This window comes from Budorcas taxicolor, chromosome 1 (genome assembly GCF_023091745.1).
Source record: "Budorcas taxicolor isolate Tak-1 chromosome 1, Takin1.1, whole genome shotgun sequence".
In the NCBI taxonomy this organism is placed as follows: Eukaryota; Metazoa; Chordata; class Mammalia; order Artiodactyla; family Bovidae; genus Budorcas; species Budorcas taxicolor.
The window spans coordinates 46,545,479-46,572,514 of record NC_068910.1 but is presented as its reverse complement, the minus strand read 5'-3'; the positions used below and the strand labels follow the sequence as shown (position 1 = coordinate 46,572,514).

Here is a 27,036-nt window from a genome sequence, read left to right as displayed (position 1 = left end):
ATAGCACTTAATTACCTATTTACAAAATTCACCCTGGAAGTACAGTCTGGCTTTCTATTTTTTCAAAAAAATTCAGGTCAAACAGTTACTTTTTTTTCAGGAGACACAGTCAAATTGTTACATCTCTGATTGGCCATATCTTACACTATAGTTACCAACTGAGGGTCCAAAGATCCCCTTGAAATTGTGCATTATGCAGAGAACTTAGAATATAGGTAAGCCTACGCATTTTTCTGGGAAGAGAGTCTAGAGTCATCATATTCTCTAACCAGTTCATACTCAAGACAGACTTAAAATCACTGTCTTATTCTCAGAGTTCATTATGATTCCATAGGGTATAGTATAAGTATGGTTTGACAGGTTTCATATTCCCTGAAGGATAAGTATGCTTACGTTCACAGGACCCTATCTGAAAAGAACCTCAAAAGCTAACAAGTTCATTCTCCTTCCTTTAGGCAAAATACCTCTACAATTACCCAAGTCCAGTGAAAACTGAAAGTCTGCTTATTTTTCCCTGTGGGAAAGCAATTCCAACATCTCATTCTGTAACTTACTACATTTTTTAACAACCACTGTAAAATTTATCTTTGGTCTGTACGTGCTTCAGTTGAGGCCCCCAATAGCTTTATGTCTGTTTTTGTTTATGTTATACATAGATATAAATGTGTATTATCTTTTCCAGAGAAGATAAATTGAATGTGTCCCGCAGGCTATTTTTAAAGCTAATGACTTCAGTGATAAATATGTATGTATACAACAGAGTTCACATACCTTGGGTAAATGTTTGGCCAATGTACTAGAACCTAAGTGTGGTATTCCTGGTGGCTCAGACGGTAAAGCGTCTGTCTACAATGCGGGAGACCCAGGTTCGATCCCTGGGTTGGGAAGATCCCCTGGGGAAGGAAATGGCAATCCACTCCAGGACTATTGCCTGGAAAATCCCATGGACAGAGGAGCCTGGTAGGCTACAGCCCATGGGGTCGCAAAGAGTCGGACACGACTGAGCGACTTCACTTCAAGTGTGATTAAGTTACTAGTAATGAGATTCAGAGTTCCAAAGGCTGGCGAAAATACCTCAGAGGACACATTGCAGCAAGAAGGAACTGCATCCATTTACACTCCCACCAACTGCACAAGAGGGTCCCCTTTCCTCTTCATCCTCTCCAGCATTTACTGTTTACAGCTTTTCAGATAATGGCCATGCTGAGTGGTATGAGTTGTGACTTGCAGTTCCCTAATAATGAGAGATGCTGAGTGTATTTTCATCTGTTTGTTGGCCATCTGGTATGTCTTCTTTGGAGAAATGTCTGTTTAGGTCTTTGCCCATTTTTTGATATAGTTGTTTGTTTTTCTGATATTGAGCAGTATGGAGATCTCTCAAAAAGTAGGAATAAAATGACCATATAACCCAGCAATCCCACTACTAGGAATATGCCCTAAGAAAACCATAACTGTACCCCAGTGGTCATTGCAGCACTATTTACAACAGCCAGGACATGGAAACGACCTAGATGTCCATTCACAGTTGAATGGATAAAGAAGTCGTGGTACATATATATACACACATATATGTATATGTATATGTATATATATATGTATACATATATACGATGGAATATTACTCCACCATAAAAAGGAATGAATTTGAGTCAGTTGAACTGAGGTGCATGAACCTAAGACCTCTTACAAAGAGTGAAGTAAGAGAGAGAAAAACAAATATTATATATTAAGGCATATACATGGAATCTAAAAAAAATGGTACCAATGAATCTATTTGCAGGGCAGAAGCAGAGACACAGACGTAGAGAATGGAATAGTGGGCAAAGTTGGGGGAAGGAAACGGTGGGAAGAACTGAGACAGTGGCACTGAAACATATACACCGCCATGTGTAAAACAGATAGCTACGGGGGAGTCGCTGTATGAAACAGGGAGCTCGGCTTGGTGCTCTGTGAGGACCGAGGGCTGTGACTGGGGAGGGAAGAACGGAGGCTCAGTGAGAGAGGATGTATGTATACTTATGACTGATTCATGTGGCTGTATGGCAGAAACCGGCACAACACTGTAAAGCAATTATCCTCCAATTAAAAAAAATTTTTTTTAATCTCAAAAAACAAATCAACAACAACAACAACAACAACAACAAGGGGCTCTCCTGTTTTTTTTCTGGCAGCTGTACTGCTGGCCAGAAGTGTGAAATGTGACGGCATCTGACAGTGATCTGACCTCTCCGTGGGCCCACAGTATGGGCCCCTCTGTGGCCCCGTCCTAGCCTGGCCTGTGATCACAAATCCACTGTTTCCCTGCACCCCCCATCCCCAGGGATATCATGCACTGCAGGCTTTCCAGGGCACTGGCATCCCCACTTCCCCTGTCTGTCCTCTTCTCTGGGTTTGTCTCCTGTGATCCTCCCTACACACCCTCCAGGCCTCCCACCACCATCAGAACCCTGCTCCCTCTGTGTGTTACCCACTGGCTACGATGCACCTGCACTGTGAAGGGTTGCTTCCTGCTTGCCCAGGGACTGTTAACCAGCTCTGGCTGGGGCAACCCAGCAGATCTGTTCACTCTCCTGGGGGCTGTAGTCACACCATCTCCAATGAGGTCTGATCCACAGCCTGTGGGGAGAGGCCAGTCAGTTTAGTCACTCAGTCATGTCCAGCTCTTTGCAACCCCATGAACTGCAGCACCTCCCTGTCCATCACCAACTCCCAGAGCTTGCTCACACTCATGTCCATCGAGTCGGTGATGCCATCCAACCATCTCATCCTCTGTCATCCCCTTCTCCTTCTGTCATCAATCTTTCCCAGCATCAGGGTTTTTTCCAGTGAGTCAGTTCTTCGTATCAGGTGGCCAAAGTATTGGAGTTTCAGCTTCAGCATCAGTCCTTCCAATGAATATTCAGGACTGATTTCCTTTAGGATGGACTAGTTGGATCTCCTTGCAGTTCAAGGGACTCTCAAGAGTCTTCTCCAACACCACAGTTCAAAGGCATCAATTCTTCCGTGCTCAGCTTTTTTCACAGTCCAACTCTCACAACCATACATGACTACTGGAAAAAACCATAGCTTTGACCAGACAGACCTTTGTTGACCAAGTAATGTCTCTGTTTTTTAATATACTGTCTAGGTTGGTCATAGCTTTCCTTCTAAGGAGCAAGTGTGTTTTAATTACATGGCTGCAGTCACCACCTGCAGTGATTTTGGAGCCCCAAAATATGAAGTCTCTCACTGTTTCCATTGTTTTCCCATCTATTTGCCATGAAGTGATGGGACCAGATGCCATGATCTTAGTTTTTTGAATGTTGATTTTAAAGCCAAATTTTTCACTCTCCTCTTTCACTTTCATCAGGAGGCTTTTTAGTTCCTCTTCGCTTTCTGCCATAAGGGTGGTGTCATCTGCATATCTGAGGTTATTGATATTTCTCCTAGCAATCTAGATTCCAGCTTGTGCTTCATCCAGCCTGGCATTTTGCATAATGTACTCTGCATATGAGTTAAATAAACAGGGTGACAATACACAGCCTTGACGTACTCCCTTCCCAATTTGGAACCAGTCTGTTGTTCCATGTCCAGTTCTAACTGCTGCTTCTTGACCCTTCAAGTCTGTCCTTCCTTGGGTACTCTCCCTCAGTTTTTGAACAACTTATAAGGTTCTTTGTAAATCTTTCATTTACTCTCCAATTACTGTTTAATGAGTCTTTATACTGAAATTCTCCTACTTAAATCACTATGTGTTTTTTGTCTTTTGGTGGGATCCAGAGAGATACAATCATAAGATCTTTGTGTTCATTGAGAATATTTGTTAACAGTGTACTCTTAATTGTTCTCATTTTTCCTTCTAGTGTGTCTTATGGTTAAAATATGTTGTGTATACAATTCCTACTCATTGATATTCCTCTGATATTTACTGATATTCTTTTAACCTAATGCATGGTGAAGTGTTTCCAGAAATTCGAAAAGGAGGTACCGTCTCAATTTTCAGGATAGAGAGACAGATATGTTTCTATTAATCTTATTAAAGTTTTCATATCCTCTATGAAAGTGAAAGTGAAGTCGCTCGGTCGTGTCCGATTCTTTGTGACCCCATGGATGCCAGGCTCTTCCGTCTGTGGGATTTTCTAGGCAAGAGTACTGGAGTGGGTTGCCATTTCCTTCTCCAAGGATTCTTCCCGACCCAGGGATCAAACCCAGGTCTCCCGCATTGTAGACTGACGCTTTACCATCTGAGCCACCAGGGAAGTCCCCCAGGGGTCAGTTAACTTTTTCTGTAAAGAGTCAGACAGTAAACATCACAGGCTCATGAGCTACAGAGTCCAGGTTGTAACTCCTCAGCTCTACCGGTGAGATGCAAAAGCAGCTGCAGACAACTCATAAATGAACTGTTTGTGTGGCTGTATTCAGTAGAACTTGACTTACAAAAAGATTAGCCCACACTGCCTCATCTATCAACCCCTGATATACATTATCATTTTTATCTGCTTGATTCATCAAGCAATGAGAGAGATGGGTTGCTGCTGCTGCTGCTAAGTCGCTTCAGTCATGTTTGACTCTGTGCGACCCCATAGATGGCAGCCCACCAGGCTCCCCTCGTCCCTGGGATTCTCCAGGCAAGAACACTGGAGTGGCTTGCCATCTCCTTCTCCAATGTGTGAAAGTGAAGTTGCCCAGTTGTGTCCGACTCTTAGCGACCCCGTGGACTGCAGCCCACCAGGCTCCTCCGTCCATGGGATTTTCCAGGCAAGAGTAGTGGAGTGGGGTGCCATTGCCTTCTCCAAGAGATAGATTACATCTCTCAATACTACTGTGTTTTAAAAATACTTTACCCTGTATATTCTGGTTCTTCTCCATTTATAGAGTTCTACACTCTGTATTTGACAGAAAAAGTTCATAGTTATATTTTTCTGTGCATTTTATTCTTTACCATGGTAGAGTGCTTCTCTTCATCCTGATAAAGGTTCCTTTGCTTTGCATTAAACCCTACGTCTAATTTAGGAAAACATTTAGAAAGAAAATACACAATAAGACAATAAAATTAAGACTAAAGATAAGTTTAAGAATAAATCTAATTGGAATAAATTCAACTGTTAAAAGAAAGCAAATCTAAGAATGTGGCAAACGCCAAAATCCATCCATAAGAGACATATGTGAAAAAGAGAATCCTAGAAGTTTACCAGAAATAGATTCTTCATCTGCTTTGAGCTATTTTTATTGTTTAAATCTTATATGCTATTGATGTAAGTATTATCCTACAGATCACATATTGCATCAGTTACATTTAATGAGAATGTTCCGAATCTGTTATACATCCATAAAGATAGCATGATTTGGGTTAGCCTTCCCTCTGTTCACTGGAGTCCCATTTGTATTTCCAAAATATATAAAGAGCTCACACAACTCAATAACAAAACACAACCCAAGCAAAAAATGGGCAGAAGACCTAAATATACAATTTCTCCAAAGACATACAGATGGCCAATAGGCACGTGAAAAGATGCTCTACATTGCTAATTATCAGGGAGATGCAAGTCAAACAGATAATGAGATTGATTTGCTCCAAACTCCAAATCTCCATTAGGTTCTTTTCACATACTTTGTACTCTTGTGCAGTCTCTTGGGTAATTTCACTTATTTCATTCTATTTCTATGGAGACAGCAGTCTGCCTGCGCTTCTGCATTTTAGGGGAATCCTGCATGCCAAGTAACTCTAATATATCTTTCTGAAAGATAATTGATCCCCACAGTGGATTTCTTCTTCCTTCTTGGAATTCATTTATGGATTTTTTTTTTTAACCTCACACCCATGAAGAAGAATTTGAGACCCAGTCTTACTTAGATATCCACTTAAACAAATCATAAGTCACCTGGGAGTTAAAGCAGAAATTTAGTATTTCTAAGCTAAACACTGTTCTGACATTTCTTTTGGTTCTAGTTTGGAAAGGAATCAAAATAGCAGAGAAACTCAAGACATCATGAGACTAACACAATCACTTCACCCTCAGCAATGACCCAAGAGACGCACGAGCAGGTGTGTGAGCTCTTACCAGCGGGATGAGCAGGCTGACGAGGTCTGTGAGAGGCTTGCCAAGCAGCAGCAGGTCTTCCGCGGCCTGAGTGCTCCCTCCTGCGCCGGACTTCTGTGCCTGAACAGGTAGAGGAGAGGGGAAGGGGTCTTGGAGATTAGTCAGCTTGGCTACGGGAGACCAGGGCAACACCTGATGGTGGCCGGGGAGGTCTCTAACTGCAGGCCCCCAGGAGAAGTTATGCGCGGTCACCACGTGGGCAAGGAAAGCACACGCTGCCTCCAGCTCAGGCCACAGAGCGGGGTGTGGGTGTGATAAACCAACAGCCAGGGCGGCCACTGGCAGGATGATGTTGACCGACCCTGGAGGGCGAGCACTTTTTCTTCTGAACCATCCTGAGACATGGTGAGGTTATCCCCATTTTTCAGGGGAGATAATTGAAGTTCAGAGAGGTTGAGTAGTGTGTCTGAAGTCCCACAGATAACGGATGACTTAGCTGGAGGATGAATCCAGGCTAAATGACTCCAGATAACACAAGCTCGCTTCTTCTGGGCACTTCTATGCACATTTTATGATGCAAACCAAATCCATTCTACTGTGTTTTCCATCTCTATATGCACACATCTGCTTGAATAACATCTAAAATGTTTATCAAATGAATAGGCTTTGGACTGGGGCTTCCCTGGTGACTCAGCAGGAAAGAATCCACCTGCAATGCAGGAGGCGTGGCAGGAGCCGCTGGTTCGACCCCTGGGCTGGGAAGATCCCCAGCAGAAGGAAATGGCAACCCACTCCAACATTCTGGCCTGGGAAATCCCATGGACAGAGGAACCTGGTGGGCTACAGTCCATGGGGTCACAGAGTTGGACACGAGTGAGTGACTAAGCAACATCAATAAGACTTTGGACTACTGCATGAAGAGGCTCAGATACGGGTCCACAGTGCTTAGGAAGAATGCAAGGAAATGAGAATTGAGAAAGGAGTGGCTTTAAGGATGTCTTTCCCCAGGAGCTTTATATAAACTGTCTCATTCTAGAGGAGATTTCTATGAGAGATGAGTAATTTTAAACTGAGAGAAGTTACTGATCATTGTGTTTGCTATAGTACATACACATTTCATTTGTGTATACCCTCTCTGTTTTTAATTTTACTCAGAACAAAACTACTAGGTGATGACCTTTGCCAGAGCCTTTAGAGTAGGCTGTCCCACCTCAGGTCCCTACTCTGGACCCTAGGGCCCCTCTCATAAAGGTCAAGGCTCCTTCTGCCTTCCAGCTTGTGGATGGAATCTGGGTTGCCTGCTTTCCTTGGTTCAAAAGGACATTATGGAAAATCAGACATCTGCCTTTTAACAGCTTGCACCTCTCTACAGCCAAGGGGGATGACAGTAATCAGTAGCTCGGAGTTTCGTCTCACCTCTCCCCTTCTCTATCTCAACCCCTGGCCTCTACCAGAAAGGTGGGACTTTCTCCCAGAAACCAGATTTGTAGCACTACCCTAGGTCTGAACCTTTGTGAGGCTTGGCTGTTGATCTTGCCTTCTGAAGCATGATGTAAGGCAGAATACTGACCTTTTCACATTAGCACATTAGCCTTTAGAGAAGGTGACTGTCTCTTGGGAAAGATAAGGCAGTCCTGCAGACCAGCACCTAGACAGCGAAGGGCACCGTGCCACCGCTTCCTTTCCAAACACATGTAAGCAAGGAGACACGTCCACAAACACAAGCACACGCTGTGGGACTCTTCCCACGCACATGGCCAGTGACCCTCTAGGCCCTCCACAATCTACAGTCATTTCTTACTGTCACCAAGAAACATCCCAACCCTGCCTGCTGGTATTTGGGTACCAACTCCCTGCAGAGATGCCAAAGGCTCCAGAAAGGGATTGCTACAGCTTTACACAGAGGGAGGTGCACATGAGAGATGCACCTGAAATTCAACTCTCCTCCCAAGGTACAGGTCCACAGCAGAAGCTTTGTGTGCTGAGTGCATCACATGCGAGGAGCTGAGCAACAAACCTCGAGGCCCAGCTAGCCTCTCACAGGGTCTCTCTAGCTCCCCAACAGCACACACTCGCTGCCAGCCTTTCGATTCCCAGATCCACAGCCTGTGTGTGCATGTTAGAGAGGGATCTTTTTTTTTCTACTATTTATTTATATATTTGGCTATGCTGGGTCTTAGTTGTGACATGTGGGACCTTTAGCTGCAGCATGTGAACGCTTGGTTGTGGCATGTGGGACCTACTTCCCTGACCAGGGATTGAATCCAGGCCCTCTGCATTGGGAGCACAAAGTCTTAGCCATTGGACTATCAGAGGAGCCCCCAGAAGTCTAAGTCGCTCAGTCATGTCCGACTCTTTGTGATGCCATGGACTATGGAATTCTCCGCAGTGCATGGAATTCTCCAGGCCAGAATACCGGAGTGGTAGCCTTTCCCTTCTCTAGGAGATCTTCCCAACCCAGGGATCGAACCCAGGTCTCCTGCACTGCAGGTGGATTCTTCACCTGCTGAGCCACAAAGCAAGCCCAAGAATACTGGAGTGGGTAGCCTCTCCCTTCTCCAGCGGACCTTCTCGACCTAGGAATCAAACCAGGGTCTCCTGCATTGCAGGCGGATTCTTTACCAACTGAGCTATCAGGGATGCCCAGAGGGCTCTTTTAAGAGCAAGAAGCATCCCACTTCTGCCATGATGTCGCTGCTGTTCTCCGTGCAGTGCTCTGCCTTTGCCTGTGGTCCCCCGACCCCTGTCCCCAACTCACTGCTCCAGGACCTGCTGGGTGGCAACTGACCCCACTCCTGGCGGGGAGACTTATGGCCATCCTGGGTTCTTGGTCCCCCCAGCTGTTACAGCCTGAACAAGAGGAGATGGCAGACTGAGCCAGGTGCTACCAGTAAAACCTACTGCATTTGGTGAAGGATTGGAGGAGGAATATGAAGGAGGGAAATTTTAACAACTCCCAGGTTTCTAGTGTGGCAGGATGAGAGTGGTGGGGCTTGCATGCAGCAGAACGGTGTGGGAGGTGGGTCCTGAGCTCTGCTCTGGACATGCTGAATTTGAGGGGCCCATCGGGCATTCTAGTGGTCCCGTTTAGGAAGCTACTGGATATATATTAAGAAGGGATCTCAGATGAGATCCCTAGGTTGTAAACATATAAAACATGGTAATGACAATTTGTGAGCCATATGTAATATTAAATGGGAATATATCAATAGCATTACCTAAAATGAGATGAAGGGATTCAGCTAACTTCTTGGCATTAAAAAAGGCCAGGGAGGATATAAACCTATTACATCTAACATTACTACATGAGTCTAGCACACAGGGGGCAGGTAAGAACCCACCTGCCAATGCAGGAGATGTAACAGACACGGGCTTGACCCCTGGGTTGGGAAGATCCCCAGGAAGAGACAATGGCAATCCACTCTAGTATTCTTGCCTGGAGAATTTCATGGACAGAGGAGCTTGGTGGGCTACAGTCCCTGGTGTTGCAAAGAGTCAGACACAACTGAGCATCGGAGCCACAACAAGGCATTTGTAGAGAACAAGAGACAGTCAGTTCTTCAGGCAATTGCTGTCTGATGTCCTAAGCAGGTTTAATTTAAGCATAACCAGCAGGGGTGTGGCCAGAACAATTCAAGTCAGGCCTCAGTGTGCTTCCCAAACACCATCACTCACATGCTTGCCATGCACAGATGATACAACTCAGTCCCAGGCTGTAGTACCTCACAATTTCATTAAAAGAATGGCAGGCTTTACTATGGTAAACAGTATGAAGGTTCTTCAAAAAACTAAAAAGAGAGTTGCCACATGATCCAGAAATCCTACTCCTACACATATACCAGACAAAATTATAGATACACACATCCCTATGTTCACAGCAGCACTGTTTACAATAGCCAAGAAGTGGAAGCAATCTAAGTGACCACCAGCAGACGAATGGTTAAAGAAGATGTGGTGCATATATACAATGGAATGCTACTCAGCCATAAAAATTGCCATTTGTAGCAACCCGAATAGATCTAGAGATGATCATACTGAGTGAAGTCACAAAAAGAAAGATACATATCACGATCTTGTTTATATTTGAAATATAAACTGCAACACAGGTGAACCCATCTGTGAAACAGAAACAGAATCACGGACACAGAGAACAGACCGGTGGTTGCCATGGGGGAGGGTGGGAGCGCTTATGGATTGGGAGTGTGGGGTCAGCAGACGCAAACTATTACATACAGAATGGACAAACAGCAAGGTCCTAGTGTATACTGCAGGGAACCATATTCAGTATCTAGTGATAAACTGTAATGTAAATATATGTACCTGAGTCACTGTTAAACAGCAGCAATTAACACAGTATTATAACTTAACTATACTTTATTTTTAAAAAAAAACAATGGTAAGCTTTCCACTGCACTAAAGGCAGAATGTGGAAACTGCGACAGTAGACATGGAAATAAAGCTGAGGTGGGACTGGGGAAAGGTGATAGGACCTCATTGCTGGATGGCGGGGTGAGGTCTACAGTGAAGGACACGCACAGCAGGCGCTGGCATCTGCTGAGGAAAGGCCTGGAGTGATAAGGTGCAGGAGCCCCATGGAAAATGCCAAGGTGACTGTTTGGTGTAGGCACAGGAAGCACAAAGGAATGGCAGTCGAGGCTGGAAAATCACCCTGGGGCTGCTCATTCAAGGCCTGGAGTGTCTTGCCAAGAAAATGATCTTGTGATGAGATAAAGAGATATCATCAGTTTTCAAAGGGAGGGAGACACATGCTGAGGACCACGGGCTACAACAGACGAATGGCACTTGCATTCAACCATGAGACAGAAGAGGTGGCAAGAATACAAAGAACTGTACAAAAAAGGTTTTAATGACCCGGATAACCATGATGGGGTGGGCACTCACCTAGAGCCAGACATTCTGGAGTGTGAAGTCAAGTGAGCCATAGGAAGCATTACTGCGAACAAAGCTAGTGGACGTGATAGAATTCAGCTGAGCTATTTCAAATCCTAAAAGATGATGCTGTGAAAGTGCTGCACTCAATATGCCAGAAAACTTGGAAGACTCAGCAGTGGCCACCACAGGGCTGGAAAAGGTCAGTTTTCATTCCAATCCCAAAGAAAGGCAGCACCAAAGACTGTTCAAACTACTGTATAATTGCACTCATTTCACATGCTACCAAGGTAATGCTCAAAATTCTTCAAGCTAGGCTTCAACAGTATGTGAACCAAGAACTTCCAGATGTACAAGTTGGATTTAGAAAAGGCAGAGGAACCAGAGAGCAAACTGCCAACATATATGCTAGATCATAGAAAACTCAAAAATATACAATTCCAGAAAAATAAATGACCCAATCAAAAATGAGCCATTGAACTAAACAGACATTTCTTCAAAGAAGAAAAAGCAAGGGAATTTTTTAAAAAGACATCTATCTCTCGTTCATTGACTATACTAAAGCCTTCGACTGGGTGGATCATAACAATCTATGGAAAATTCTTAAAGAGATGGGAATTTACCAGACCACCTTACCTATCTCCAGGACACAAGCGTATGCAGGACAAGAAGTAACAATTAGGACTGGACATGGAACAATGGACTGGTTCAAAATTGGGAAAGAAGTACATCAAGGCTATATAATATAGTCACTCTGCTTATTTAACTGTTATGCAGAATACATTATGCAAAATGTCAGGCAGGACGAATCCTAAGCTGGAATCAAGAATGCTGGGAGAAATATTAAGAACCTCAGATATGCAGATACCACTCTAATGGCAGAAAGAAAAGAGGAACTAAAGAGCCTCTTGAAGAGGGTGAAAGAGGAGAGTGAAAAGCTGGCTTAAAACTCAACACTAAAAAAGCTAAGACCATGGCATCCAGTCCCATCATTTCTTGACAAATAGATGGGGGAAAAGTGGAAGCAGTGACAAATCTTATTTTCTTGAGTTCTCAAAATCATCGCGGACAGTGACTGCAGCCACAAAATTAAAAGATGCTTGGTCCTTGGAAGAAAAGCTATGACAAACCTAGACAGCATATTAAAAAGAAGAGACATCACTTTGCCAACAACAATTCATATAGTCAAAGCAATGGGTTTTTCCAGAAGTCATGTGCAAATGTGAGAGTTGAACCATAAAGAAGGCAGAGCACTGAAGAACTGAAGCTTTTGAATTGTGGTGCTGGAGAAGACTTTTGAGCTGCCCTTGGACAGCAAAGATATCAAACCACTTAATCCTAAAGGAAATCAACCTTAAATAGTCATTGGAAGGACTGATGCTGAAGCTGAAGCTCCAACACTTTGGCCACCTAATGCAAAGAGCTGACTCACTGGAAAAGACCCTGATACTGGGAAAGATTGAGGACAGGAGGAGAAGGCGGTGACAAAGGATGAGATGGTTGGATGGCATCACCGACTCAATAGACATGAGTTGGAGCAAACTCCAGGAGATAATGAAGGACAGAGAAACCTGGCATGCTGCAGTTCATGTGGTTGCAAAGAGATGGACACGACTTAGTGACTGAACAACAACCAGACAGGGGCAAGCTCATGGGGAAAACAGCAGGGAGAAAGCCGTGGAGGAGTCGAACAGGTAACTTCAAGAGATACTGAAATAGAGGGACTTCCCTGGTGACCCAGTGGTTAAGACTCCATGCTTCCAATGCAGAGGGAACGGGTTTGATTCCTGGTCTGGAAGCTAAGATCCTACAAGTGGCACAGAATGAACAAAAATAAATAAAAGTGACTTTCTTAAAGAGAGAGAGATACAGAAATAGGGTAAAGCCCCCATGCCAACAGCCTTCACTTGACTGTGAGATGAAGGAGGACTCGGGGGCCACATCTCAGTCTTCGGGCAACACTGACACATCTACTAATCGAAAGCAGTTTAACCAACCTCCTCTCAAGTAATGTGTGAAGTTTCTCCCATCACTCCAGAAATGACAGACAAGGGCCAGACTGGGAAATCAGGTGACCTGGATTCTGGTGCTGAATATTTTCCTTCCTTAACCCCCAAACTTGGCGAGCTCCCTGCCCCTCTGTTTACTCCGCAGGACCCTGGACACGGTTCAGAGTGATGATTTGCTCCACTATCTGCACGCTGATGGTCTTACCAAAATGAACCTCCCTGACACTCAACAACCTTCCTCTCTTGATGCCTGTGCCAAGATCGCAGGGGCCAAGCCCTGGGCTAGGCTCACAAATGCAAAATAAAACCATACATTAATACCTCATAAGCCTGCTAGGAGTTGGTTTACTCCATAAATACAAACTGAGTGCCTTCCCTAGTGTTGGGACACAGACATGAGAACATCACAGCCCCCACGAACCCTCTGTAAACAAGAAGGGCAGCTGAGTGTCTTCCTTCTTGTTGCTATTAATAACACAGCAACCAATCATGGCTTTCTTTCCCTGGGCCAAGCATATGTACTTTCAGTTCAGTTTAGTCACTCAGTCATGTCCGACTCTTTGTGACCCCATAGACTGCAGCATGCCAGGCTTCCCTGTCCATCACCAACTGCCAGAGCTTGCTCTAACTCATGTCCATCGAGTTGGTGATACCATTCAACCATCTCCTCCTCTGTTGTCCCCTTCTCCTCCTGTCTTCAGTCTTTCCCAGCATCAGGGTCTTTTCCAATGAATCAGTTCTTCACATCAGGTGGCCAAAAGTATTGGAGTTTCAGCTTCAGCATCAGTCCTTCCAATGAATATTCAGGACTGATCTCCTTTAGGATGGACTTGCAGTCCAAGGGAGTCTCAAGTGTCTTCTCCGACACCACACTTCAAAAGCATCAATCTTCGATGCTCAACTTCTTTATAGTCCAACTCTCACATCCATATATGACTACTGGAAAAACCATAGCTTAGACTAGATGGACCTTTGTCGGCAAAGTAACATCTCTGCTTTTTAATATGCTGTCTAGGTTGGTCATAGCTTTTCTTCCAAGGAGCAAGCGTCTTTTAATTTCAAGGCTGCAGTCACCATCTGCAGTGAATTTGGAGCCCAAGGAAAAAAAAGTCTCTCACTATTACCACTGTTTCCCTGCCTATTTGCCATGAAGTGAGGGGACTAGATACCATGATCTTCGTTTTCTGAATGTTGAGTTTTAAGCCAACTTTTTCACTCTCCTCTTTCACTTTCATCAAGAGGCTCTTTAGTTCTTCTTCACGTTCTGCCTTAAGGGTGGTGTCATCTGCGTATCTGAGGTTATTGATATTCCTCCTGGCAATAAATATGCCCTTTATATTTACATGTCTTGTGTTCTCTCATTTAAGTCCCTTGCTGAGTGGCTGGCATCATGTCTGCTTTACAGATGAGGAAACTGACACTCAGACAGGTGAAATAACATGCCCAGCATCTCACAGGTGAAAGTGGTGTGGCTGGGATCTGAATCCAAGGTATTCTCACCTGCAAAGCCCATGGGAACCCCCCCACCCCGGTGAGCTGAGCACACATATTTGTCTCTGCTTCTGTATCTTTGGCATAGTACTCCTCAAGGCAAGCTGGGGGCAGAGTCTGGGCTCCTAAGAGACATTCTGACACCTCCCTCCAAACTTCTCACCTCCCCGGCACACATGCCCATGTCATATCCTTCTCCTCCCTGAAAAGGAGACAGGTGCCTCAAAATCTAAACACTATTATCATTTTAAACACTGACAACAGTCAAGTTCTAGTTTTAAGAGGTTAGTATTAAAAGAAGAAACGGGTTTTGAATGCAGAAGAATCCCAGGTGTGGAAGAGGTGACTTATGCTTCGAAAGAACCTACAGCTCAGTGTCTTCCTTCTTGTTGCTATTAATAACACAGCGACCAATCATGGCTTACTTTCCCTGGGCCAAGCATATGTACTTTCAGTTCAGTTTAGTTGCTTAGTCATGTCCGACTCTTTGTGATGTAGGAGGATGTACCTTTCTTTGATGCCAACTCCATTTCTTTACCCAATTCTTTTCCTAATTTCAATTTCAAGGAGTCTACCGCTTTCAGACAGATACCAGGTATCATGGAGATCAAAGTCAGTCGTCAAGGTCAAAAGCAATATGTGGTAGCTATTACAGGGAAAGATTTAGAACAATGACAGCAATAAAACATAGACTGGTGCTAAAAAAAAAAAAACACAACCAGTGAGGTATTGGTATACTAGCAAACTGAAAAAAGAAAATTAGAAAATAATTTGCATTAAGGAGTTTTAAACACCCTTGAATGTCTACCTGATGACTTGAAATAAGCGATTTCTATTGTTCTAGAATATAAAAAAAATTTTCTAAATGTCTGTTCCTTTTTATCCACAATACACAATCTCTTACAGATTGATACCATCAAAGTATCCTCTAAGAGACATCTACACCTTGAAGAATTACATAAAGCTACCACTGTGGAAACTGAAACAAGAAATGATGCTCTCTGATGAGACACTCATTAGAGAAAAGAGGGGAAACTAAGAGAAATCCATAGTTCAGGATTTCTTATCTCTTCTTGCTATTCTTTGGAATTCTGCATTCAGATGCTTATATCTTTCCTTTTCTCCTTGGCTTTTCGCCTCTCTTCTTTTCACAGCTATTTGTAAGGCCTCCCCAGACAGCCATTTTGCTTTTTTGCATTTCTTTTCCATGGGGATGGTCTTGATCCCTGTCTCCTGCACAGTGTCACGAACCTCATTCCATAGTTCATCAGGCGCTCTATCTATCAGATTTAGGCCCTTAAATCTATTTCTCACTGCCACTGTATAATCATAAGGGATTTGATTTAGGTCATACCTGAATGGTCTAGCAGTTTTCCCTACTTTCTTCAATTTGAGTCTGAATTTGGTAATAAGGAGTTCATGATCTGAGCCACAGTCAGCTCCTGGTCTTGTTTTTGTTGACTGTATAGAGCTTCTCCATCTTTGGCTGCAAAGACTATAATCAATTTGATTTCAGTGTTGACCATCTGGTGATGTCCATGTGTAGAGTCTTCTCTTGTGTTGTTGGAGGAGGGGGTTTGCTATGACCAGTGCATTTTCTTGGCAAAACTCTCTTAGTCTTTGCCCTGCTTCATTCCGCATTCCAAGGCCAAATTTGCCTGTTACTCCAGGTGTTTCCTGACTTCCAACTTTTGCATTCCAGTCCCCTATAATGAAAAGGACATCTTTTTGGGGTGTTAGTTCTAAAAGGTCCTGTAGGTCTTCATAAAACCGTTCAACTTCAGTTTCTTCAGCATTACTGGTTGGGGCATAGACTTGGATAACTGTGATATTGAATGGTTTGCCTTGGAGATGAACAGAGATCATTCTGTCGTTTTTGAGATTGCATCCAAGTACTGCAGTTCGGACTCTTTTGTTGACCATGATGGCTACTCCATTTCTTCTGAGGGATTCCTGCCCACAGTAGTAGATATAATGGTCATCTGAGTTAACTTCACCCATTCCAGTCCATTTTAGTTTGCTGATTCCTAGAATGTCGACGTCCACCCTTGCTGTCTCGTTTGACCACTTCCAATTTGCCTTGATTCATGGACCTGACATTCCAGGTTCCTATGCAATATTGCTCTTTACAGCATCGGATCTTACTTCTATCACCAGTCACATGCACAACTGGGTATTGTTTTTGCTTTGGCTCCATCCCTTCATTCTTTCTGGGGTTATTTCTCCACTGATCTCCAGTAGCATATTGGGCACCTAATAACCTGGGGAGTTCCTCTTTTCGTATCCTATCATTTTACCTTTTCATTCTGTTCATGGGGTTCTCAAGGCAAGAATACTGAAGTGGCTTGCCATTCCCTTCTCCAGTGGACCACATTCTGTCAGACCTCTCCACCATGACCTGCCCATCTTGCACTGCCCTGCAGGCATGGCTTGGTTTCACTGGGCTCGATAAAGGACAGAAATGGTCTGGACCTAACAGAAGCAGAAGATATTAAGAAGAGGTGGCAAGAATACATGGAAGAACTGTACAAAAAAGATCTTCATGACCCAGATAATCATGATGATGTGATCATTAACCTAGAGCCAGACATTTTGGAATGTGAAGTCAAGTGGGCCTTAGAAAGCATCACTACAAACAAAGCTAGTGGAGGTGATGGAATTCCAGTTGAGCTGTTTCAAATCCTGAGAGATGATGCTGTGAAAGTGCTGCACTCAATATGCCAGCAAATTTGGAAAACTCAGCAGTGGCCACAGGACTGGAAAAGGTCAGTTTTCATTCCAATCCCAAAGAAAGGCAATGCCAGAGAATGCTCAAACTACTGCACAATTGTACTCATCTCACACGCTAGTAAAGTAATGCTCAAAATTCTCCAAGCCAGGCTTCAGCAGTACGTGAACCGTGGACTCCCTGATGTTCAAGCTGGTTTTAAAAAAGGCAGAGGAACCAGAGATCAAATTGCCAACATCCGCTGGATCATGGAAATAGCAAGAGAGTTCCAGAAAAACATCTCTTTCTGCTTTATTGACTATGCCAAAGCCTTTGACTGTGTGGATCACAATGAACTGTGGAAAATTCTGAAAGAGATGGGAATACCAGACCACCTGACCTGCCTCTTGAGAAATCTGTATGCAGGTCAGGAAGCAACAGTTAGAACTGGACATGGAACAACAGACTGGTTCCAAACAGGAAAAGGAGTGCATCAAGGCTGTATATTGTCACCCTGCTTATTTAACTTCTATGCAGAGTACATCATGAGAAACGCTGGACTGGAAGAAGCACAAGATGGAATCAAGATTGCCGGGAGAAATATCAATAACCTTAGATATGCAGATGACACCACCCTTATGGCAGAAAGTGAAGAGGACCTAAAAAGCCTCTTGATGAAAGTAAAAGAGGAGAGCAAAAAAGTTGGCTGAAAGCTCAACATTCAGAAAACAAAGATCATGGCATCCAGTCCCATCACTTCATGGGAAATAGATGGGGAAACAGAGGAAACAGTGTCAGACTTTATTTTGGGGGGCTCCAAAATTGCTGCAGATGGTGACTGTAGCCATGAAATTAAAAGACGCTTACTCCTTGGAAGGAAAGTGATGACCAACCTAGATAGTATACTCAAAAGCAGAGACATTACTTCGCCGACTAAGGTCCGTCTAGTCAAGGCTTTGGTTTTTCCAGTAGTCCTGTATGGATGTGAGAGTTGGACTATGAAGAAGGCTGAGCGCCGAAGAGTTGATGCTTTTGAACTGTGGTGTTGGAGAAGACTCTTGAGAGTCCCTCGGACTGCAAGGAGACCCAACCAGTCCATTCTGAAGGAGATCAGCCCTGGGATTTCTTTGGAAACAATGATGCTAAAGCTGAAGCTCCAGTACTTTGGCCACCTCATGCGAAGAGTTGACTTTTGGAAAAGACTCTGGTGCTGGGAGGGATTGGGGGCAGGAGGAGAAGGGGACAACAGAGGATGAGATGGCTGGATGGCATCATGGACTCGATGGACGTGAGTCGGAGTGAACTCCGGGAGTTGGTGATGGACAGGGAGGCCTAGCATGCTGCAATTCATGGGGTCGCAAAGAGTCGGACACGACTGAGCGATTGAACTAAACTGAACTATGACTCTCAGCAAGGTATCAGGACGGTCTGCTTCTAACCTCAGCTTCTGCCTCTATCCAGGCCGGTATGCTACCAGTGACACACAGCACTTGCGACTTAACTGGGACTCCAAATACAACAATGAATTCCTATTGGCCATGTCCTAACACGTGACCTATGTATCAGCTGATTCAGCTGGTTAGAGAAAACATGAGAGGAGACAGGCATGTGGTGAGAGCTAACCCCTGGCCCAGAAAGTACGTGATGAACTCATATGCCCTTCCTGTCTCAGACCACAAAGCCAGGTTACAGTCTGGGGCAACCTGACTTTTCCATGGCCACTAAATACACACCTCTAGTCCTCAAAAGCATCCTGCAATTTCACATTATTGCTCATAAAAGGAAGCAAGTGCAAGGTATATGCATGCACATGTGTGTGTATCTATGCACCTATATTCATATTACATGTATGCGCATGTGTGTGCACGCCTGATAACTCAATCCATTACTCCTCACTAGCTAACTTGTACTGCTGGAGGTGGCGGGAGCACCACCTCCGGACAGTGAAGACTGCATAGTGCGTGGCCAACCCCACAGTGAGAATGACCTCTTGAGTTGCTGGCAGTTCCCTAGTAAGTGCTCACTAAGCCTTTGGCCCCTCCTGCTTTCTTTTCATATCCAAATTAGCTGTCTGACATTGGTCACCCAAAGATGACTGTCAAATCATATGCTCTTTCTCAAACCGAAAGACACATTAGAGGACGATGAGGGAAAGGAGAATGATGAGAATGTGGGACGTGGTGCAGGGTTGTTGGAAAGGCGGGGGAAGGGGTCCTCCACCTGCAGAGCCAGCCGCACAACCCCGGAGGTGTAGGTCAGCATGCCGTGCAGAATGTCCAGCAGGGAGGACAGCAAGGCGGCTGCAGTCTCGTTGTTGCTTTTGTTGTCCACATCCAAACACAGTGTGGCAGTTTCAGTGAACAGGTTGCAGACGTGACGGACCAGTCCTGAGTGTAAAATAGGAGAAGGGCAAAGCTGTCATCACAGAACGTAAGAATAACGTGTCACATGAAGCCAACAGAACAGGCACATGTATTCTACATTCTGTAAACTCTGAACAGTCCTTCAACATACCTGGGAAAGGTTTTGAAAATGCAGGTCCCCAGCCCCCACTCCCAGGGAGACTGCCTAGGAGCCTGAGGTTGAGGCCTAGGAATATACTTGCTAAAAAGCACCCCAGGTGATTCTGATGGGAGGGTTCCCCAAATTACACTTTGAAAAACACTATCCTACATGGACAGGTTTCACAGGGACAGAAGAGTCGCTGACACTGGAAGAAAATGTGTTGGGTGTGAACATCCTGTCCCCATGTTCTGTTTAGAGGCACAGTTCTTCATGGGATGGCTCGGTGACCACAGGTGAATCCAAGGATCTATCAGGATTGACAAGTAACTGGGTCACCTCAAGAAGATAAAACAAAGAAGTGCTTTTTTCCACATGCATTCTAAAAACTATGAAATGTAACATAATGATTTCAAGCAATGTCAAATTGAGAAATTGCCAGGTTCTATCATTTTGTCTCGGCAAACTTCATATTTACTGTGTGGTTGGTCTTCATCAACTTTCAGTTTGATGTACTTGTTACAACAAATACATTTAAGCTGGTGTTCTGTATTGTTTTTGTTATGTAAAATTACACTTTGAATTCCCCAAATGATTCAGATGCAAAAGTGATGAAAAGACAACATGAAATGTCATAAATCGAAATGGTGAGGGGGTCCTTCAGTCTGAAGAGATCATCGTCTGAATGTTCTAGAAAAAGTGAATCTTCAAATATAGCTATTCTACACAAGCAAACTGGGAAAAAAACAGGGTAAGGAAATATGACATGTGTTGTAAGCTGGACCTGCAATCCATTTATTTATTGGACCTGCAATCCATTTGTCCCTAGTTTTCAGATGATCAACTGGACGGAAGCTCTGCCAAGCACAGCCATCCAAGCTCTGCTATCTTTCCCAAACATTGCATACTGTCATTTCCAGTAAACCAATCTGGTTTTCCTAGACAAGTGCAAAGTAATTAGACTACAAAGCAATTAATTCTGTCACTAAAGGCAGAGAGAAACCAAAATTACAGGGCATCAATCAAGGTTGTACTCCTTGTGGTGAAAACTGGCACAATCACAAGTTGCAAAGAAATATATTTGAAGGGAAAGGAATCTGCTAATGAATTAATAGCAAAAGTTCTCTATTGAAAGACAAGGTTTGATAGTACAAGTCATCAAGGACACGTGGTAAAGAAGAGCAATTGTTAAGATATGTGCATCACACTGGCAGGCATTCTCCTGTGAGTTACAAGGCATCGCTCAAGGGCAGGCTATGAATCAGCTCTTGGCGTTTGTGAGCTGCAGGGAGAGTAGAAGGGCTTTAAAAAGAGGTTGCTGGGGTGGGGTGGGGAGAAAGACTGGGGGGAAAGGATAGTTCGGGAGTTTGGGATGGACATGTACAGGCTCCTGTATTTAAAATGGACGACCAAGGCGGACCTACAGTGTAGCACGGGGAGCTCTGCTCAGCGTTAGGTGGCAGCCTGGATGGGGGCGGGGCTTCGGGGGAGAATGGATCCATGTATCAGTATGGCTGAGTCCCTTCACTGTTCACCAGAAACCATCACACCACTGTTTGTTAATTGGGAGTACTCAGAGAGTAGTATTCGGTAAACACAGGCTGCAGGAGAAGATGTCTTCCTTTGCGGAGTTCACCATCACTTTGTGACACAGTGTGCTGATGATCAGAGGAGCAGGGGAACCAGCGATGTGAACAGCAGAGAAGGACACAGCCCGTCAGAAGGAGGCACTGACCGCTGGATGCCCATCAGCGTGCTGCTTCGCTCAGACTAAACAGATGATGAACAACTGTGCTCTTCCTCAGTTTCAGTCCGTCTTCAAGGAAGGAGTGCAAACCATGAATGCAATCAAATCCCTCCTGGGCTGGACGCTCCAGCTTGTTGTGTGAAGGAAAAAAGACAACAGACGCCAAGCTCTGACTACAGACACAGAAGTCACCTCCTGTCGTGGAAGGTGCTTGTATGAGATTAGAAATGAAGTATGACCTAAATCTTTCTTCACAACCGTGATAACGCCAGCAAAGCCCGTTGATATGATGTAAGAGGCCTATCTCAGTCAGTGCTCTTCACAGAACTTTCACTGAAGATGAAAACACACATTTTTCTTGTTTAAAATATTATGAAAACAAAGAAAGCCATAAGAAATTTTAGAAAAATGAATCATTATCACCTTCTTCAATAATTATCAAGTTTGCCATTGTCTTAAGTCTCCTTCAACCTCTAACAGTCTTTTCCCTACCTTTTTCATGCCATTTATTTGTTGGAGAGATGAGGATATTTTTCCTATAGAGATTCTTGTAGTGCTGCTCCTGTAACCGTGCATTTCCTATAAACTGGTAATTAGACCCAGACACTAGACTTACTTCCGTTTTGATTATTTTGGCAATAATACTTGGAACTGGGCATTCTGTATTTCATGTAGCATTCTATCTGGAGGGATACACTGTCTGTTCCTCCTTCAGTTCAATTCAGTTGCTCAGTCATGTTCGGCTCATTACGACCCCATGAATCGCAGCACGCCAGGCCTCCCTGTCCATCACCAACTCCCGGAGTTCACTGAGACTCACGTCCATCGAGTCAGTGATGCCATCCAGCCATCTCATCCTCGGTCGTCCCCTTCTCCTCCTGCCCCCAATCCCTCCCAGCATCAGAGTCTTTTGCAATGAGTCAACTCTTCGCATGACGTGGCCAAAGTACTGGAGTTTCAGCTTTAGCATCATTCCTTCCAAAGAAATCCCAGGGCTGATCTCCTTCAGAATGGACTGGTTGGATCTCCTTGCAGTCCAAGGGACTCTCAAGAGTCTTCTCCAACACCACGGTTCAAAAGCATCAATTCTTCGGCACTCAGCTTTCTTCACAGTCCAACTCTCACATCCATACATGCATGACCACTGGAAAAACCATAGCCTTGACTAGATGAACCTTTGCTGGCAAAGTAATGTCTCTGCTTTTGAATATACTATCTAGGTTGGTCATAACTTTCCTTCCAAGGAGTAAGCGTCTTTTAATTTCATGGCTGCAGTCTCCATCTGCAGTGATTTTGGAGCCCCCCAAAATAAAGTCTGACACTGTTTCCACTGTTTCCCCATCTATTTCCTGTAAAGTGATGGGACCAGATGCCATGATCTTCGTTTTCTGAATGTTGAGCTTTAAGCCAATCTTTTCACTCTCCTCTTTCACTTTCATCAAGAGGCTTTTTAGTTCCTCTTCACTTTCTGCCATAAGGGTGGTGTCATCTGCATATCTGAGGTTATTGATATTTCTCCCGGCAACCTTGATTCCAGCTTGTGCTTCTTCCAGCCCAGCGTTTCTCATGATATACTCTGCATAGAAGTTAAATAAACAGCGTGACAATATACAGCCTTGACGTACTCCTTTTCCTATTTGGAACCAGTCTGTTGTTCATGTCCAGTTCTAACTGTTGCTTCCTGACCTGCATATAGGTTTTTCAAGAGGCAAGTCAGGTGGTCTGGTATTCCCATCTCTTTCAGAATTTTCCACAGTTTATTGTGATCCACATAGTCAAAGGCTTTGGCACAGTCAATAAAGCAGAAAGAGATGTTTTTCTGGAATTCTCTTGCTTTTTCCATGATCCAGCAGATATTGGCAATTTGATCTCTTGTTCCTCTGCCTTTTCTAAAACCGGCTTGAACATCAGGGAGTTCACGGTTCACGTATTGCTGAAGCCTGGATTGGAGAATTTTGAGCATTACTTTACTAGCGTGTGAGATGAGTGCAATTGTGCGGTAGTTTGAGCATTCTTTGGCATTGCCTTTCTTTGGGATTGGAATGAAAACTGACCTTTTCCAGTCCTGTGGCCACTGCTGAGTTTTCCAAATTTGCTGGCATATTGAGTGCAGCACTTTTACGGCATCATCTTTCAGGATTTGAAACAGCTCAACTGGAATTCCACCCTTAATGATGTTAAAATTGACCTATGGGTTCAGGGATTGTTAGCCCAACCTATCCAGTATAAACTTCCCCATCAAACATTATCTACTAATGTCCAATGTCCAGTCCCATTATTTCATTAGACATGGCAATACAGAATTTTCAAATTCTATCAGTCCTTCTGTATTTTTTGAGCTGGTTTTCTTCTGTAAAGAACTTTGTCAATGTGGTTTGTAAGGGAAGGGCAAGGTAGATGCTTGATCAATGTTTCTTTGTTATCATCTGCCTGTTTCCAGAAGTGATTTTGTAGTGTTTGGAGGTCCCAAATGTGAGCAAAGTCGCTAGAGATTACTGAAGTTACTAATCAGTTCACTACAGAGAAGACAATGGCACCCCACTCCAGTACTCTTGCCTGGAAAATCCCATGGACAGAGGAGCCTGGTAGGCTGCAGTCCATGGGGTCACTAAGAGTCGGACATGACTGAGTGACTTCACTTTCACGTTTCACTTTCCACTTTCATGCATTGGAGAAGGAAATGGCAACCCACTCCAGTGTTCTTGCCTGGAGAATCCCAGGGACGGGGGAGCCTGGTGGGCTGCCATCTATGGGGTCGCACAGAGTCGGACACGACTGAAGCGACTTAGCAGCAGTAGCAGCAGCATGGAGCATATTTGTGAATGTAATAGATTTTTAAATAACATATCTTATGAATATTAACTGATTTCAATCATTATTCTTTTATGGTAAACTTGCTCCATTTTTGGTCACTGAGAGCCCTTTAAAGTGTCCTACCTTCTGCTAAGACACTATGTCCCAAGTTCACCTTATGAATTACTGCCTAAGACTGGGCATTAGCTACTTCTCCAAGGAATCCTGGTTTCTTTTAATGAGAAGGGTATTCAGAGACCATGGTCTGAGCATGAGAAACACGCATTGCTACTGGGCTACTGATTAAGTGGACAGAGATAAGTATATACCTTTTAGACAGAGAAAAAATTAATGAGTTCATGCAGATATTTCCACTTTCAGATTCCAGAAATGGACCCTCATCTATGAGGTTAAATGATTTTCAATAAGGGAATTCTTTAGAAAAATGAAATTATTTTCAATGAAAGAGAATAGAAAAACTGATTATCTGTTTGAGAGAAAAAAAGGTGCTTGACCACTATCTCACATAATATTCAAAAATTAATCTCAGGCAAACCTCAAGTCTAAACATAAAAGCTAAAATTATAAAAGTTTCAGAAGAAAATGTAAGAGAAGATCTTCGTAACTAAGAGGTAGGCAAGAGTCTTTAGGATTCAAAAAGTCCTTTCATCATTTGAGTGGATAAATTACACTACATCAAAAATTAAAACTTGTGCAAGTTAAGAGACACTATTAAGAAATGCGTGCTACGTCGCTTCAGTTGTGTCCAACTCTTTGCAATGCTATGGACCTTAGCCCACCAGGCTCCTCTGTGCATGAGATCCTCTACACAAGACTACTGGAGTGGGTTGCCATGCCCTCCTCCAGGGAATCTTCCCAACTCAGGGATGAAACCTGCATTTTCTGTCTTCTGAATTGGGAGGGGGGGTTCTTTACCACTAGAGTTAAGAAAAAGACAGGCCAAAGACTAGGAGAAAAATTTATAAATTACACATCTAAGAACTTATATTCAGAACATATAAGCAATTCCTAAACTCAACAATAACAAACTGAAATATCCAATTTTTAAAATGGGTAATAGCCTTGAACACTTAGTTTACAAAAGATAACATCAAAAAGCACATGAAAAGTGTTGAACACCGTTAGCCATCTGGAGAATGAAAATGAAAGTCACAGTGAGATACCACCACACAAACAGAAATAATCAGAATAAAAAAACCCGACAACACCAAATGGTGGTGCGGACGCAGAATGACCAGAACTCACAGGCATGGCTAATGGGAAACAGTTGACAGTTTTTTTAAAAAAACAATTTTTTTTTTTTACCATATTCTCTAGCAATTCTACTCTTAGGGGTTTATCCAAGTAAAATGAAAACATATATTCACAAAAAAGACTCATTAGACCTGTAGTCAAAATAGCCCCACACTGGAAATAGCCCAGCTGTCCACCACCAGGAGAACAGATGAACAAACAGAGATCCATTCATACAACGAAGTACTCCTCAGCAATACAAAGGAATGAGCCACTGAATCCCACAACATGGCTGAATCTCAAAAAACAAACGGGGCCGAGAAACAGACACCAGAAAAAATGAGGTGCATAAATTCAGTTGTAAGAATACGTTTCAAGAAAAACTCATCTATATTGATTGAAGAGAGAATAGTAGTTGCTTCTGAGGGAAGGGCAGGACAGAACTTTCTAAGGTGACAGAAATGTTCTCTACTTTAATGAGGTGTTGGTTACAGAAATGTATGCATTTCTCAGAAATGCATATATATGATATATATAATATATAAGGTATAAATATAAGATGTTTGTTTCACTGTACACAAACCATATAGTATAATGAAGTCACTCAGTCGTGTCCGACTCTTTGCGACCCCGTGGACTGTAGCCTACCAGGCTCCTCTGTCCATGGGATTTTCCAGGCAATAGTGCTGGAGTGGATTGCCATTTCCTTCTCCAGGGGATCTTCCCAACCCGGGTCTCCTGCAATGTAGACAGACGCGTTACCGTCTGCGCCACCAGGGAAGTCCCTGAACGTTTTTAAAATCTATTTTGAATTGGAGGATAATTGCCTGTATTGGTTTCTGCTGCACAACAATGTGAGTCAGCTTTAAGTATACATGCATCCGTTCTGTCTTAAGCCTCCCTCTCCCCACCGACATCCCACCCCTCTGGGCCATCACAGAGCACTGGCCCAAGCGCCCCCTAGCTGTCTCCTTTACACATGGCGGTGTGTGTATACATCAAACTCTCTTAGTTCAGCCTCTTCTCTTTCCCCTGCTATGCCCACAGTCCATTCTCTGCATCCGTGTTTCTATTCCTACCCCACAAAAGGCTCATCAATACCACTCTTCTAGATCCATATACATGCATGGGCTTCCCTCCCTGGCGGCTCAGATGGTAAAGAATCCGCCTCCAATGCGGGAGACCTGGGTTTGATCCCTGGATTGGGAAGATCCCCGGAGAAGGGCCTGGCACCCCACTCCAGTACTCCTGCCTGGAGAATCCCCATGGACAGGGGAGCCGGACAGGCTACAGACCACTAGGTTGCAAAGAGTCAGACAGGACTGAGTGGCAAAGCACACGTATATGTGCATTGATACACAATATCTGTTTTTCTCTTTTTGACTTGCTTCACTCTGTGTAACAGGCTCTAGGTTAAAACAGCTAAAAATAAAATTGATTGGGATAGACTGGGCAGGGTGGAGGAAGTCAAGGGAAGCAGGGGGTGTGTGGCCTCCACCAGGATGAGAGCAGTGTTTAACTGAGCACCGGCTTTCTGCCTGGCAATGAACCTTTACTGGGCTTTTTACATGTCATATTTCATCTGAATTCTCTAACAGCTCCAGAGGAGCTTATTATCCAGAT

At 43.9% G+C, this 27,036-nt stretch overlaps 1 protein-coding gene across 1 annotated transcript in view; it reads right to left on the bottom strand.

Annotated features, from left to right (window-relative positions):
- The window catches only part of ULK4 (unc-51 like kinase 4), a 487,906-nt gene that overhangs the window by 143,926 nt on the left and 316,944 nt on the right, over nucleotides 1–27,036 (bottom strand). Inside the window, exons 32-33 of the mRNA XM_052660763.1 lie at nucleotides 19,338–19,504; nucleotides 6,042–6,140 (exon numbers count right to left, since the gene is read on the bottom strand). Coding sequence (XP_052516723.1) covers nucleotides 6,042–6,140; nucleotides 19,338–19,504 — 266 coding nt within the window. The remainder of the gene's footprint in view (nucleotides 1–6,041; nucleotides 6,141–19,337; nucleotides 19,505–27,036) is intronic.